Raw genomic sequence first — 14,180 nt, forward strand, 5'->3', positions numbered from 1 at the left:
AACCATTGTGTTAAGTGTCACAATTGCCTACAGTATTCAGCCTGGTCACATGCTGCACAGGTTTGTAGCCTAGGACCACAGGCTACACCTACAGCCTATAGCCTACGTGTGCAGCCGGCTATGCCATGTACATTTGTGTAAGTGCTCTTTGTGATGTTTGCACGATGAAATCATCTAACAACTCATTTCTCGGAACTGACCGGGCATGGTGATGCATGACTGTGTAGGGAAATACTTTCATCCCTTTAGAAGAAGCTATAAATAACCAGGTATAAATGCAGGATTCCTTTCCAAAGACAAATACTGGAAACAAACACAATCAAGGAAGATAATTGATTACTTCAGAAAACACAATTGAGATATGAGAGTAAATTAGATAAGAAGACTGTGACTAGGATAAGTAACCAATAACAGCCCATAACAGCTAACATTATTATTATTGTTGTTATTATTATGAGATGAGGTATTTTGCCAGGTTGCCCAGGCTGACCTCAGATACTGAGGCTCAAGAGATCCTTTGCTTTGGCTTTCCGGGAAGCTGAAACTACAGGCAGCTGCCAGCATGCCTGGTCTGCAATTTACATCTTTTGTACACTACAGCACGTTACTGTTCAAAGCACATACATGTATTAAGCTGTTTAATCCTTGCAACACTACCAAGAAGTAGGAGTTATTATCATGACTGACTCTCTTCTACAGATGAGGAAACGAGGCACAGGGAAGTGAAAGGTGTGGTGGGACAGGGACCTGCAGTCTGGATCTGCTTCATACAGAGAAACTGGGTTCTTAAGAAGGAACATGGGCCTTAATTTCTAAATCGTAACAAGTTCAGCCCTCACTCCTCTTTTTTTTTTTTTTTTTTTTCCACTATCCTGGAAAAAAAAAGAAGTGGATAGAAAGGTACTAATAACAATGAGTTTAATTTCTCAAATTTTATTATTCTTTAAAAAGGATACATTGGTACAGGAGTAAAGACAAAAAAATCAAAAAAGAATTGAGTATTCAAAGACCCTTGATGGTGTAACATCAATTATTTTAATTTTGTTTTTAAAATTTTTATTTTCTAAACTCCTATAATAATTGTTTTTCAAATGGGGAAAAAGAACAAAGTTTTTATTACTGCCTTTCTTTCTACAATATATTATTCAATGGAGATACTGAACCTGTATTTGCTACAGGCTAAAGAAAATAAAACAATCCCTAGCCAGGCAAGGGAGATTTTCAGAGAGGATGCCAACAGGGTCCTATCCCATCAGGCATCCATGACAAATCTGTCTGCTGTCTGGTCCTGTAGCATCACCCAAATGTGGTTCAGGCAGCACTGGAAACAATACAGACTCAGGAGATCAGGGAAGTCATTTTGCAAAGAAGCAGAAGTGTCAGGAGGTAGCAACTGTAAGGATGAATGCTGGAGCTGTCTCATGGAGTTTCACAGAAAGGTAACAAGCTGCACAATGACTGTCTAGGGGCAACAGATACATAGGAGGAAAGCAGTCTTCATTCAAACAGGATACTGAGATTGACATAGTGTGTCTTCCAACAAGATAAGCAAAAGTATGTGAAGAAATGAGTCCCTAAAGGAAAATATCTCTTTGGGCAATTTCACTTCAATTCAATTTCATGTTAAATACAAAATACATATATTGAATATGTGGATAAAATCACTAGAATATATTCGTGCAATAACATCTACGTGAGACATGACAGCATCTCACCATGTCTGGCAGTCTCTCAGGGTCAAATGCAATCTCTGCCCCCCACCTGGCAGTCATCGGCACTTACGGAATAGGCCAGGCAGAAGGCTCTGTTAGATACTGCCTTCTTCCCTTCGCAATGCACTGTCCCAGATTTCCTGGGGTGAGAGAAGTGATTGTCTATGAGAGCTAGCCTGGAGTGAATGAAAACAGCATTTAAGAGGCTCAGCATTTTCTGATCGCCAAAGGGGGTACTTCAGCATGAGGTGACCCAGCAATGATTGGCTGCTGAGTTCTTTGAGTATTTTAGGGACCTGCAGGAGATCTGGGTGGAGCTGTGGGTTTCCGTGTGTACAGTGTGTAAACATCACCCTTTGGTGCTTCGCCAGTGCTTAAGGGGCTCCCAGGTGCTATTTATTTTGTTTAGTTTATTGTTCAGTGTTATTGTTTGTTGACTTGATCTATTTTTTTTTCTCCTACAAAGGGGCCAGTCTGCAAGGACACATCCTGTAGATGGCTAATTGATGATGCCCTATTGTTTAGTGTGTGTGCACTGTGGTTTTATTTGCTTCGGTTCAAAGGGCCTAAACAATGCATTCGTTGGAATTTAGTAACTGCTGTAAAATCAGCACAGAGAACAATCTATGAGCTGATATTTTTTGTACCCAAATCTGGTAATCTCTGCTTGACTAAAGAAATCAAAATCTAAAATGACCTTTCAACTAACCATAGAAAAGGCCTTCCATTGAATCTCAAAGAGACTTATTTTTCTACCAAATATAAAAACATTCGAATTATGCATCATTTTCCATGATTCAAAGGAGACAGAGGTGCCTACGGGGCATGTTACTCATAGACAAGTCTATTCTAGTTTAATCACGTCCCCTTAAAAATCACCAAGTAGACGACACCGAGGATGAGAACGAGGGACTGAAATCATTACTTTAGAAACTTTACATTTTTACCTGTTTCAAGACAGAATTCTCCTAGAAAATCTGGAGCAACAAGCTTATTCCCCTTGGAGAGGAGATAACGAATAATGGACCACGCATTCGGAGAGAGGAAGTTTCCACTGGGAGCCCTTCCTGCATCAGTGCGTCTCTGGTTGGGCTGGCTATCTGTGTAGGAAGTGAACGCAGGAAGTATCTGTCTACAAACCCTTTATCCTCAAGGTAATTGCTGTAGCAGCATTTTGCTGTTTACCAAAGCAGTAAACATGTGATCTAAAAAAAGATGTTTTCCATCTCCAGAAGAACAAGGCTTTAAAAAATGTATACATGTGCTTATTTTGTAACCAGCTTATCAAAATTGGTTACAATAGGCATGGGCTTTCAACAGTGAGTCCATGAAAACAGCTCTTGGGATGGACAGAAGTACCCTCACAGGGATGCACAAGAAACAAAGAAGCGGCTTCCTTCACTAGAATGCTATCCTAGCAACACACATTTTATGTCTTTTCTCCTAAGACCGGCTTAACCAAGTTAATACTGTTTGGCTTACAAAGAAGGTAAAGTCAACAAAACTATCTATGTTAATTCAGGTTGGTAGAATGAGTAATTCACAAAGTCCAATAACTCATAAAAGTCACTTACATTTGACCTTGGACAATATTCTTATTTTTACGTGAATATAAATATGCTTCCAGTTTAGGAGTTCACACAAGACAAAGTGAAAAGTTAGAACTCAAAAGGAGATGTGTAGTGGCTGCTTTTGCTGATTTTTGCCTGGCGTAGGCCAAGCCTCCTGGTCCTTTGTTTCTTTATTCCAGATCAAGCTTACAAACCTGCACCGTCCCAGATTTCCTGGGGTAAGAGAAGTGATTGTCTAGGAGAGGCAGCTTGGAATGAATAAAAACAGGTCCAGGAAGGATCCCTCAGCATTTAAGAGGCTCAGGAGGGGTCCCCCTCATCATCCTTGTTGTCCTTTGTGTTTTTCAAGCCGCCTTTCAGGTGGATAGCGATTGCAATGAGAGAGAAAGAGTATGGAAGGAGAATAAGAAGAATAGGGAGACGCAGAAGGTAACAACGCCCCGAATGTCTCCTTCCAGGACCTGCTGTGCATAGTGTCAGGTGAACTCACCAGCAAGCATTTCCCAGCCCTGTTTTAAGCAATCTCCAATGCAGATCAGGTGCTCATGAATAATTGGGAGCTCACTGTGTCTGTCAGAGTTCTTACTTTATACTGAAGAGATAAAAACATGTTCATCACAGGAAAATGGACAAATTGGCTACTTGGAAACAAAATTCAATTCACAAACTGTTGTAGAAATTGAAAAAAAAAAAGGTGGGGGGAAATGCTTTTCATAGATTCCCCGATTTTAGTCTTAGAAGAAAAATGTATTTGGCTTGAATGAATAGTAAAATTAACTAACTTTGATTGAGGAGCATATGTGTGCCATATACAGTTCTGGGCTCTTGCGACTTGGTGAATCTCACTATAACCCTGTGAAGTGGGAACTATCTACTCTACCCATTTCACCGATGGAAAAGCCTATCTCCTGTGAGGCTGTGGCTTGCCAAAGGTGAAATGGCCAGGAAGTAGAACAGCCAGGGTGTGAACCCCAAAAGCCAGGTGGGAGCCCATTTCCCCTGCCCACTGCACAAGACCCCTCCCCGGTTTGAAGATCCGATAGGGGCACTGCTGTTAGCTCCCCCTGCGTCCTGGCAGCAGCACAGTCAGCAGATGGTCACTGTGGAGAAGGCGGAGCTGACCACCTCCATTTTCCTATAAGGGAGCTAGGGCCAGGAGAGGTGCGTTCACCTGGGGAAGTCCTGCAGCATCAAACTAAAGCTCCGGGCCACCCTCTCCCAGACGGGCCTCTTTCCACTTCCCCTTGCCAGCAGCTATATCTATGCCTCCCATCCGTTGCACGGAAGATAAGGCCAATCCCTTTTCCACAGAGGCTATTTTAAGGATGCCACGAAGAAATACAGAGTACCAAGTGCCTCCCTGGGCCAAAGATAAAAGTGGGCTGCGCTCTCCGGATTCAACCTTCATGTTTTTGATGCTCTCTGGAAGGTCAGGGAAGGCACACATATCATATGGATCCAAAGAGGACTACGCAATGCAAAACCACATACTTTTTTTTTCTTTTTAACTTGGAGCAATGTCTTGGGACATCTACCTCAAATTGAGACACAAACTAATTGTGTTGACAGATTCTAAAGTGTTGTTTCAACAGTTTCTTCTTCCTCAAAGGTGAGCATCATGTGCACACTGTCAAAATTAAAAAAAAAAAAAAAAAGACCCAATAAAACCCGATGAAACCCAAAGGGCATGGAGATGAGAAACTCACTGCTGGCTGATGATCTGAATGAATGGCCTTGGGGGGAATGTGAATGTGGAGGTAGCAGAAGGGTCCTGTCTTCAGTGCTGATTCTGTATCAATACTTGGTAAATTAAAAAAAAAAAAAACAAAAAACCAGCAAGGGAGATTTTAAATCATCAAGGCAGAAGGATTTAAAAAGTGGAATGTGTTAAATGCAAGAGTGCGGGATCTTTGCATAAAGTTATTATATTTTCAAAAATTCAACAAGCATTGTTTTTACCAAACGTGTTTAAAGTAACAGCCCTGAGGTTAATGTTATGATTGGATTCTGATGTGGCACTTTAAAAATAAATCATTTTGCTTGGCCTTAGCATTTCTTTTCAAAATGTCTCTGTACTTATCTGTGTACAACAGCAGATTACCGTTCTTCCCAGAGTTTAATTCCATGAACACCCTGCTGAAAGACTTGTTAAGGCCTTATGGAAAACTCTGACCTGCGTGTTCATTATTGACGCCCAAGACGAGTGCAAGGAAGTTGATACTTGGGATGAGGAAATTTAAATCAGCAGCTGATCTGGAATCTGGAAGCACTGCCCCTTGGATCTCGCCAAATATGGAAAGAATTCTTGTCACTGAGCAAATATAGAATTCAGTGCTAGAGTTTTACCTCTTGAATTTTCTAGAACTTTGTTTTGATTAGCCACCTAGAGTATAAGAATTGCTGCCTATGGGATTTTTCCCAGAAGAGTAGATAACATAAAGTAAGCAGCGATAATAATTTTCATTATCCAATTATTTCATGTGTCTCCATAACACTTAATACATCATGTTTCTCTGCACAGTAATCCACTATGTACAGCTAGGGTGAATAGCAGGAAAAAAGAGATCAGATGATAAAGAGAAGGGAGACAGATTTGTGTGACTTGTATAAGTTACTTCGCCTCTCTAATCCTTTGTCCTTATCTGTAAGAAAGCAGCAGTACCCAGGGTGCTGTGAGGATCACATGAGACATTATGAGAGTTTAGCACAGGACTTGGCACATAACAAGCAGTTATTAGGATGATGTTAGTTTGGATTATGAATTCAAGATACTACAGCTACATTTTTTATACTTTCTTAAACATCAATTTAAGTCAATTTTAATTAACGTTATTTTACTAGGAGAAATGTCTCTAAAAACATAAGAATTCTATTTGAAGTCTACAATGATAATTACATTACTCTGATAACTTCCTCTTTATGATTTCAAATAATTAAAATTAAAGTTTATGTTTTCAACAAGTGCTTATTGAACCTCTACTCTTTGCCAGTCACTGTTGAGGACACAGAAGAAATGGATAAGATATCACTAAAAACAGCTTCTGCGATATCAGTGGGTATACATAAATTATTCACACTCAACAACAAACACAAGCAAAGCTGGGAGAATATGCTGACAGGAAAGAAAATGAAGAGTGGGAGAGTGGACAGATGGGAATTGATGTTAAATTTTATAAAACATGTCTTGGCCAAGCTCAGTAGGGGAAATATGTGGAAAGTAAGCTAGACCAAACAGGGAATAAAAGTATAAATAAGAAAAAAAATCCAGAGGTCACAGTGGACCACTAGGCAAAATGGGTTCACAGCAAACAAACAAAAAAATGTAATGAAATACTAAAATTAAAGAAGTACAAATAAAAATGAGATTCTGTTCTTATCTGTCAGAATGGCAAAGATTCAAAGAGTAAAATATTCAGAGTTGTTATGGGTGTAGTGTGGAACTCGTCTCATATGTGGCTAGAAAAAGGGAGAACTGGTATAATCCTTCCAGAGAATAATCTGGTAATTATTTTTTAAATTGGCAAATATTTAAATTTGGCAAAGACTTAAAAAATATATATACCCATTGGCTCAATAATTCCTTTCTAGGCACCAATACTAATAAAAAGTATTCAAAAAATTAAATAGATGGTGTACTGCAATATAATGAGTGAAACATCGCAAGCAGCATCACTTTATACACTAGGATATTGGTTATAAAATGGTAATACATATTTTAGATAGAATATAATGAAACAAAAATTTTGCTTATCAAAAAATGTTAGTAACATGGGAAAATGCTTGTAAAACAATGCTAACTGAGAAGAGCAGGACAGGTAGGTAGATACAAGGCCAAAGAGAGACACACGGTGGAGAGACATATCCCAATTGTTAGGAATTTGCTGTGGTTGGTTAGGATCTGAACAATTTATACTGACTTTGTGATGACTTTTAAACATTTTCTCTACCATAAGAATTTTTTATGTTTATAATTTATGCTAAAGAACAAGATGTATTTTTTGTAATTCAGGAGTAAAGAGGAGAGTAGGGTATTCCAGGGTGCTGTTCCTGCCCTAACCAGGAGCACGATGCAGTCATAGGCCTCTGCCCTCCTCCAGCAGCCTCGGCTCAGAACAGGACGAAGCCAACCCTCTCTGACCAGCACCACCTCAGGCGACCCCTGGACGCTCCACCTGCCCCTGTGTGTGGTACCTGCCCTGCTACACCTTTAACAAGCACCCCTGCAAGCTCCCTCCTCCTTCCTTCCCTGTCCTGTGGCTGCCCAGACCCAGATGTACCCTGCCTGGGTGTGGGAGGCCGCCATCAGAGCAGTCTGTGGCTGTGGGCTTCACAGCTGAAGCTGGGCCGTGGGAAATGTTGACACGAGTGAGTGCAGAGCCTGAAAGACAATACGGTAGAAAAGGTTACATCCGCGGGGGGGCGTCTGATGGCATCTGCCATTTATTGAGGATGGGTGCGAGACAGGGTAGCCATTATGATCCCATTTTACAGGTGAGGAAACTGAGATCAGACAGGCTAGCTACCTTGCCCAGGGTCACAACAGGAAGGAAGCAAATGCAAGTGTGTCTGCGGCCACGTAAGGTGAGAGAAGCGCTATCAGGGGTGGTCTGACAGAATCCCCAGGCCAGGGAGCGTTGTCCTCTATCCTGTGGGGTCAAAGGAGGGGACAAGAAGGCTCTCCTTGAGGTAGCTCCAAAGAAAAGACCCTGCCAGAGCACAGTGTGCTACCAAACGCTGGAACAGCCTGGAGACTGTCCCTGTCTCTTCTCTGAGGTTTCGCATTTCAGAGAAACTCTCATCCGTCTGGCTTCCCCATGGCCCTTACTCTGTGATTCTCTTATGTATCAGCTGTTAAACCAATAAATCCGCCAAATTGTTGGGATGCCTATAATGGCTTTGGGTCTCCACTCCCACAGAGGGAATCTTATTCTAAAGTTCTAAATGTATCAGTCATATTTTCCTGAAGACAACAGAAATGGTTGTTTCATTTACTTATTTTTATGTATGCTTTTCCAAGAGTTGTTAACCTGTGTTTGTGTTTAAATAAAGATCTGTTTTGCAAAACAAAAACTTTATGAGATAATCACTTATAAACGTAGATAATTAAGAAATGGTTCAGGCTCAGCACATTGTCTGAGAGCATTGCAGTCCTGCACTGTATTTCATGGGGAAAGAAAAGCCCACAGATGGAGCCATTCTCAATCCTGCTTTCCAGGGTCACTGAGTCAGGGTGCCTGGCATGCATGGGTGCATGCACACACAGGCAGAGGGCCAGGGAGAACTGTGCTGTGTCCACAGAGGGCAGCCTGGATCACAGAGCTGACCAAGAACGGAAGCAGCAAGTTGTTTTAAAGTAGTTGCCTGTAAAGCCACTTTTCGGCAAGGACAGATACTCAGAGCATGCTCTGAAATGACTTATGCACAGCAGGGCAGCGGCATTTTGCCCCTGGCCTTCCTTCCATTCTCCCGGAATCTCCCTAAAGTAACAAGGACTGACGCAATTTGTATTTCACTTAGCCAACAGGTTGATGAAAAATCATAAATCTGTAGCTATTAAACTCATTAATCACATCCATCAAAATTCTGTGAGGAGTTAACTTTCTTCATATAACTCTTAGTCTTAATAAGTTTCCCTCATATGTGATAGCACACGTTGAAGAAGTGCAAATGTGCAGACGTGGCATATATAATGCAAGCTTTATGTCTTTAAATTAATAAAATTGAGTCCTATCAGGTCGTGTTTCAATTACCATCAAACCTTCCAACATCTGTTAATTCAAAAAAAGTAACTTCTTTAGGGAAGTCATGGAAATAGCACTAGGGTGCCCTCAGGTCTCCACCAAGCCTTGTTAGTAACTTTCCATGTCCTGTCTGATTTTTAAGATGCTTTCCCCTGATGCTGCTGCCGGCTGCTGGCTCTCTCCACATCCTTCAATGTCAGATCTCTGTGATGATGGAAAATCCCCCACATTCCCTTTTTACACATTAAGTATCTTTCTAGGATCAGAACTTGCAACCTGGGGTTCATGTTCTCCTTAAAAGGTCCGGGGAGAGAACTGTATTTCTGTTGTAATTCTATGTATTTCTTTTTAGGCACCTGAAAGTATTATTCTGAGAAAGGACTGTAGGCTTCATTAGACTTCCCAAATTGCAGATGGCATTTAAAAAAAAGGAATCAGGAAAGTCTTTGGGAAATTAGGCTAAAACTCCTAACTGAAGCACAATCGAGTTTTCAGTGCAACAGCAGGATCCCTGCAGTCTGTAGCAAACACTGAGCTGTTTGTGGGGACAGTGGGGCCGGTGAGGTTCAGCACCTCTCAATATTGTCAGATGTCACCAATGTCCGAGGGAAGCACCAAAACCAATCCGTGAATTGTCTGCAAACCATCAGCTTTGTTGCTTCCAAGTCTTTACTAGAACTCTTAAGCTGATCTTAAAATTCACAGACACTTAGAGATAAATGAACACTCTCACATAAGTTCCCAAAATTCCTTTACTTCTTCCAATTGAAACATTTTGTTCCCAATTTCAAGTTACCAAGGGAAAATGATGGTAAGAATCACAAAGACTGGATACGAATATTTAGCTTTTCATAGTGTCTCATAGGGTCTTACAAATGTTAATGCAAAAAAATAAAAACTCCATTCAAATGCAGAAAACCAACTTAAAAAATTCAGAGCATCTGATACCTAATCGACTAATTGATTTATTTACTGAAACAACAAAAAAACAGAGTGCATTGAGACTGGAAATTGCCTCTATGGGGGGCTGTTTCCTAATTCCAGTGGACGGCCATAATTTTCCCTATGCTAACTTGGGCTTTGCACTAACGTAATTGAAACTGTAGTCAACAGACTCAGGACCTCCTTTTTCCACTCTATAAACAAGGCTGTAAAATCATCTCATTACTTTACCCAGGAAATCTAACAGAAACATGTCTTAAAGGAAGTCACCTATAAAGAGGGCCTATTTTAACAGAAGATTAAAAAAAAATTCACCTGTAGTCATTCTAAGGGTTCACTTGGGTACATACAATAAACACATAATGCAACGTAATAAAATGTTAAATCAAGCATAGTATCTTAGACAAGTGTAAACTATTATTTCCAAAAAAGTGTTCAGAAAATCCCAAAATATTCAAACTTTCAAAATAGCTTCATGTATTCATAAATGTATACTTCAAATTAAACAGTATAACACATTTGGATGTTTTGCAAAATGTACCTACCTTCTAAAGGATGGTCTGTTATTTCAATGTCCTTTTTAATGCACTGAGTTTTTTGGGAAAAAAAACACATAAGATCATACCCAAGCTATTCAAGATTTACACAGAATATTTGATTTAACATGCATGTGAACAAGGATGAAAATAAGAACAAAAAAAGATAACATTTTGGGTCACAAAATCAAGTAATTTCTACTCATGTAGCTACAAGTAGGGCACATTAACTCTCAATTTTATAATTCCTGTCTATAGGAGCCATATTTCAGCAGATTCCAATCCTTGAAGCCAAAGAAAGAAAAGTATAAGGTGAAAGTTCTTGGTACATAGATTTTTAATATATTATTGAACACACCTTGAGAAATAAAAGCTGAACTTCTGAAACACAGTTTCTATGGTACATAGGAGTCAAATCTTCTAATACAAACATTTCAAATTATGAAAATACCAAACCAAAGAGTATTTTTGAAAATGGCTTGGCCCAATTCTGGGCAAACTTCCATTTTCTTATGCACTTTCCAACAAACTAAAAGCCTCATGAAAACACCACCAAATGCTTCTCACCTCCATGCAGCAAAACTAAAGACATGCAACAAACACAATTTTCTTTTCCCTCCACTCAGCATCTGCTTTTGTTGCTGATTTTTCACATTTCTACAAATGTCACGAAGGCATGGTGGCCTTTAAAACAACTGAACAGACCCCCATTCAAGACTGCATGCCCCTTGACTTGTAGTCACCATTAAATTGGCTTCATTTCCAGGAATCAGGCCATATTTAGGACTGGACCTGTGCAGATTTACCTCCACATTAATCTCTACATGCTATCTACTAAAAACTTAGGCAAGGAAATGCATCAGACCAAACACCCCAGAGCACAGAGAACCGACCGGCCATTGCTTTCCAATCTCCGCAAACCTAACCATTGCTGGAAGAAATCTTACTCACAGTGCACAGACAGTAGGTATTTTATTGAAGATAAACATATAGTGGAACAAACCAAATTACCCCCATTTGAGTGACGTGAACACTCAGTTCTCAGCGTGGATGTCCCACAAATCAAGTCAACATTTGCGTCCCATTACCAGCAGCCACTTGCCGAGTATCTCCTCGCTTCCACTGGGACTGCCTGGCATCCCTGATGCTAAGGAGCCACTGAAGAGCCTCCAAATGTCTGACATTCACAAACGCATCTTTTGCTTTGACCCGACCCTTCAACCTCTCCGAGTCTGCTGCCTTTTCTCAGACACACATCCAGGCACCGTTAGGGATAGTTAGAGAATCTGAAAATTCAGAAGCGCTCCGAAAAGCCTTTCCAAAAGTAATCCACAGCACTCAACAGTGAATTTAGAAACCCCAATTTTTTTCTGAGTTTGAAGTTTTTAAGCCTTGCGGATGGTTGGAGTAGGAAAAAGGAAATTTACTAGGCAGTGCAAAGGAAATCTTGTTGTCCTCTATTGTGGCAGTGGGGGTGTTGCCCAACCCTAACTTATCTGCCTTGATAAAGGAAACCAAAGAAAAGAGTAACAAGAACAAGATTTTGTCAAATTAAAAGGAACCCTTTCCTTACCTTAATAGTGCTGGCCATAATGCAATCAAGTTTATTGATCGTTAATAAATGTTAATAATAATTATTGCTTCTCTCTGACCAGAAAGTAGTTTTGATGAGGTTGTTTAGAGCGGATGAGATTGTGCTAAGTCTGGGAAATGAAGTCAGCCAATGGCAGGAAGAGGTTTCTATTGGTCCTGGCTGTCCAGCCCAAAGAAACAGGATATTTGGGAGTGGAGAGATAAGAGACCCTGAAAACAATGTTGTTTTTCTTGATGATATGCAGCCAGGAGATTTTTTTTTTAATTAAAAAAAGAAAAGGCATCAATTGGGACGGGGACTGCCACAGCAGGTGTGACCGGTGTGCCGCCGTGTGACACACTGCACTGAGACCAAGGCAGGATGCAGATGCGATGGGACTCCGCATGGCTTCACACGGGCTGCAAGCACCTTGGAGCCAAGGCGTTGAGGGCACCCCACTGCCCTGGGTGTCAGCCCTTCGCAGCCCAATTCTTCGCAGAATTACTAGGACAGAGGACTTGAGCTCCTTTCTCCTAAAAGGAAACTTTGCAGGTGGAGTTTATTTCATGTTAATAGATGGCCATGTTCGGTAACAGCCATTGCCTCGCTGATTTTTAACAACCTATATTTATTCAACATTTCATATAAGTGTTCCAGAACAGTTTCATTTTCTCCTTCCAAATACCTGCACTTTTTATTTGCTCTGCAACAAAGTTGTTGAAAACGCAAGGACTCTAGGCTTACAGTAAACACGAAAAATAAAGAGGAAAAATAAACCTTCCTAAGTCTTGTTTTCAAGTATTTATTAAAACCCAAATAACTGAAGTGACTACAAATGTCCCGGAATATCAGTGAGCTGGTATCACTCTGACAGACGTCCATGTTGCAGACAACAGATCCTCATAGAACTTTTGGCTACCCAGAGATGCCATGTGAGGGCCCCATTACATGTTTAAAATCCAAGCTATAAGTTCAGGGTCACAGGTCTGTTTTCTCCTCGAAGGAAGTACAGCGAATGCAGGCCTGAACATTCCTTAGAGGGTTTCAGGACTTTAATTACTCATTTTCAGGAAATTGCTTGGAAGAAACATTTTGCTTTGAATCTAGCTACAGGAACGCAGGACCCATAAAGAGGTGTGGTCTCAATAGGGGACCCCAAGAACACAATAGACTAAATCCTGAGTCATCTGACAATTCCTGGTTGCAGAGCTGGACGTTTAGTAAATGGATTTCACTCAGACTTTAGGCCGGCATGTGTCAGAGTTCTGTCCACCAGCCCAGGTCATTCTGGCTTTTATTATATACCTCTGATTTATCACCTCATGTTAGGATAAAAGAAGGAGGAGAAGGAGAAAGATAAGGGGGGAAGGGGGAGGAAGGAGAGGAGGAGGAGGAGAGAGGGAAGAGGGCAAGAAAAAATGGAAGGAGAAGGAGAAAGGAAGGACAGAAGAGAGAGAGAAAGGAAGGAGGATGGGAGGAAGGAGGGAGGAAGGAAGGAGAAAGGGAGGGAGGGAGGGAAAGAAAGAAGGAAAAGAAAAGAAAGACAGTATATTGTAAGAAAATCATTCTGTGGAAATCAGAACCTAAGTTCTCAGCACCTACATTATGAGGGGGTGTTGATTTCCGCTCTTTTCATCTCTGAACAATGAATAAGATGGCAGGCTGATTAAAATTCTGTTTCCCCGAAAATTTCAAAGTCCTGAGCTGTTTTATCTGGGCAGCTTCCACTAGAATTCTGGAGTGTGGAGGAGAAAAGCTCTCTCAGCTTCCCTGAGTGTCCTTGCTTTTTGTTCTCTCCTAAGACGCATCAATGTAAAATGTTAACTGTGGCCCCCACAACACGTGGCACCAAACACCAGCTTTAAATAAGATGAACGCTTTGCTAATGAAATAGCCACGGAAGAAAATCCTGTGTGGTCCCGCCCCACCCACGCCTCTTGGTTGCTAATCCAGCCCTCAGTTGTTCCCTGCAGCAGGAAAGATCAGCATTTCTACTGGGACCTAATGCTTCAGTGATGATTTGGCCTTAACTCCCTGGTTCTTGCCTAATGCAAATCAAACTGTGAAGAGTGGGATTTCTTACCTCTCTATTTTGAAATAATTTC

At 40.9% G+C, this 14,180-nt stretch overlaps 1 protein-coding gene across 5 annotated transcripts in view; it reads right to left on the reverse strand.

Moving 5' to 3' along the window:
- Positions 1–14,180, reverse strand: part of ERG (ETS transcription factor ERG) — a 279,429-nt gene that overhangs the window by 104,358 nt on the left and 160,891 nt on the right. Inside the window, exon 1 of one of the 5 annotated variants that reach the window (XM_003823922.5) lies at positions 12,076–12,207. The exons of 3 other annotated variants lie outside the window; for them this stretch is intronic. In XM_003823922.5, coding sequence (XP_003823970.1) covers positions 12,076–12,093 — 18 coding nt within the window. In that variant the 5' untranslated portion in view covers positions 12,094–12,207. Of the gene's footprint in view, positions 1–12,075; positions 12,208–14,180 lie in introns of those variants that run through there. One more of the 5 variants, XM_008977636.4, reaches the window with a different exon arrangement.

Source organism: Pan paniscus, chromosome 22 (genome assembly GCF_029289425.2).
Source record: "Pan paniscus chromosome 22, NHGRI_mPanPan1-v2.0_pri, whole genome shotgun sequence".
NCBI lineage: Eukaryota > Metazoa > Chordata > Mammalia > Primates > Hominidae > Pan > Pan paniscus.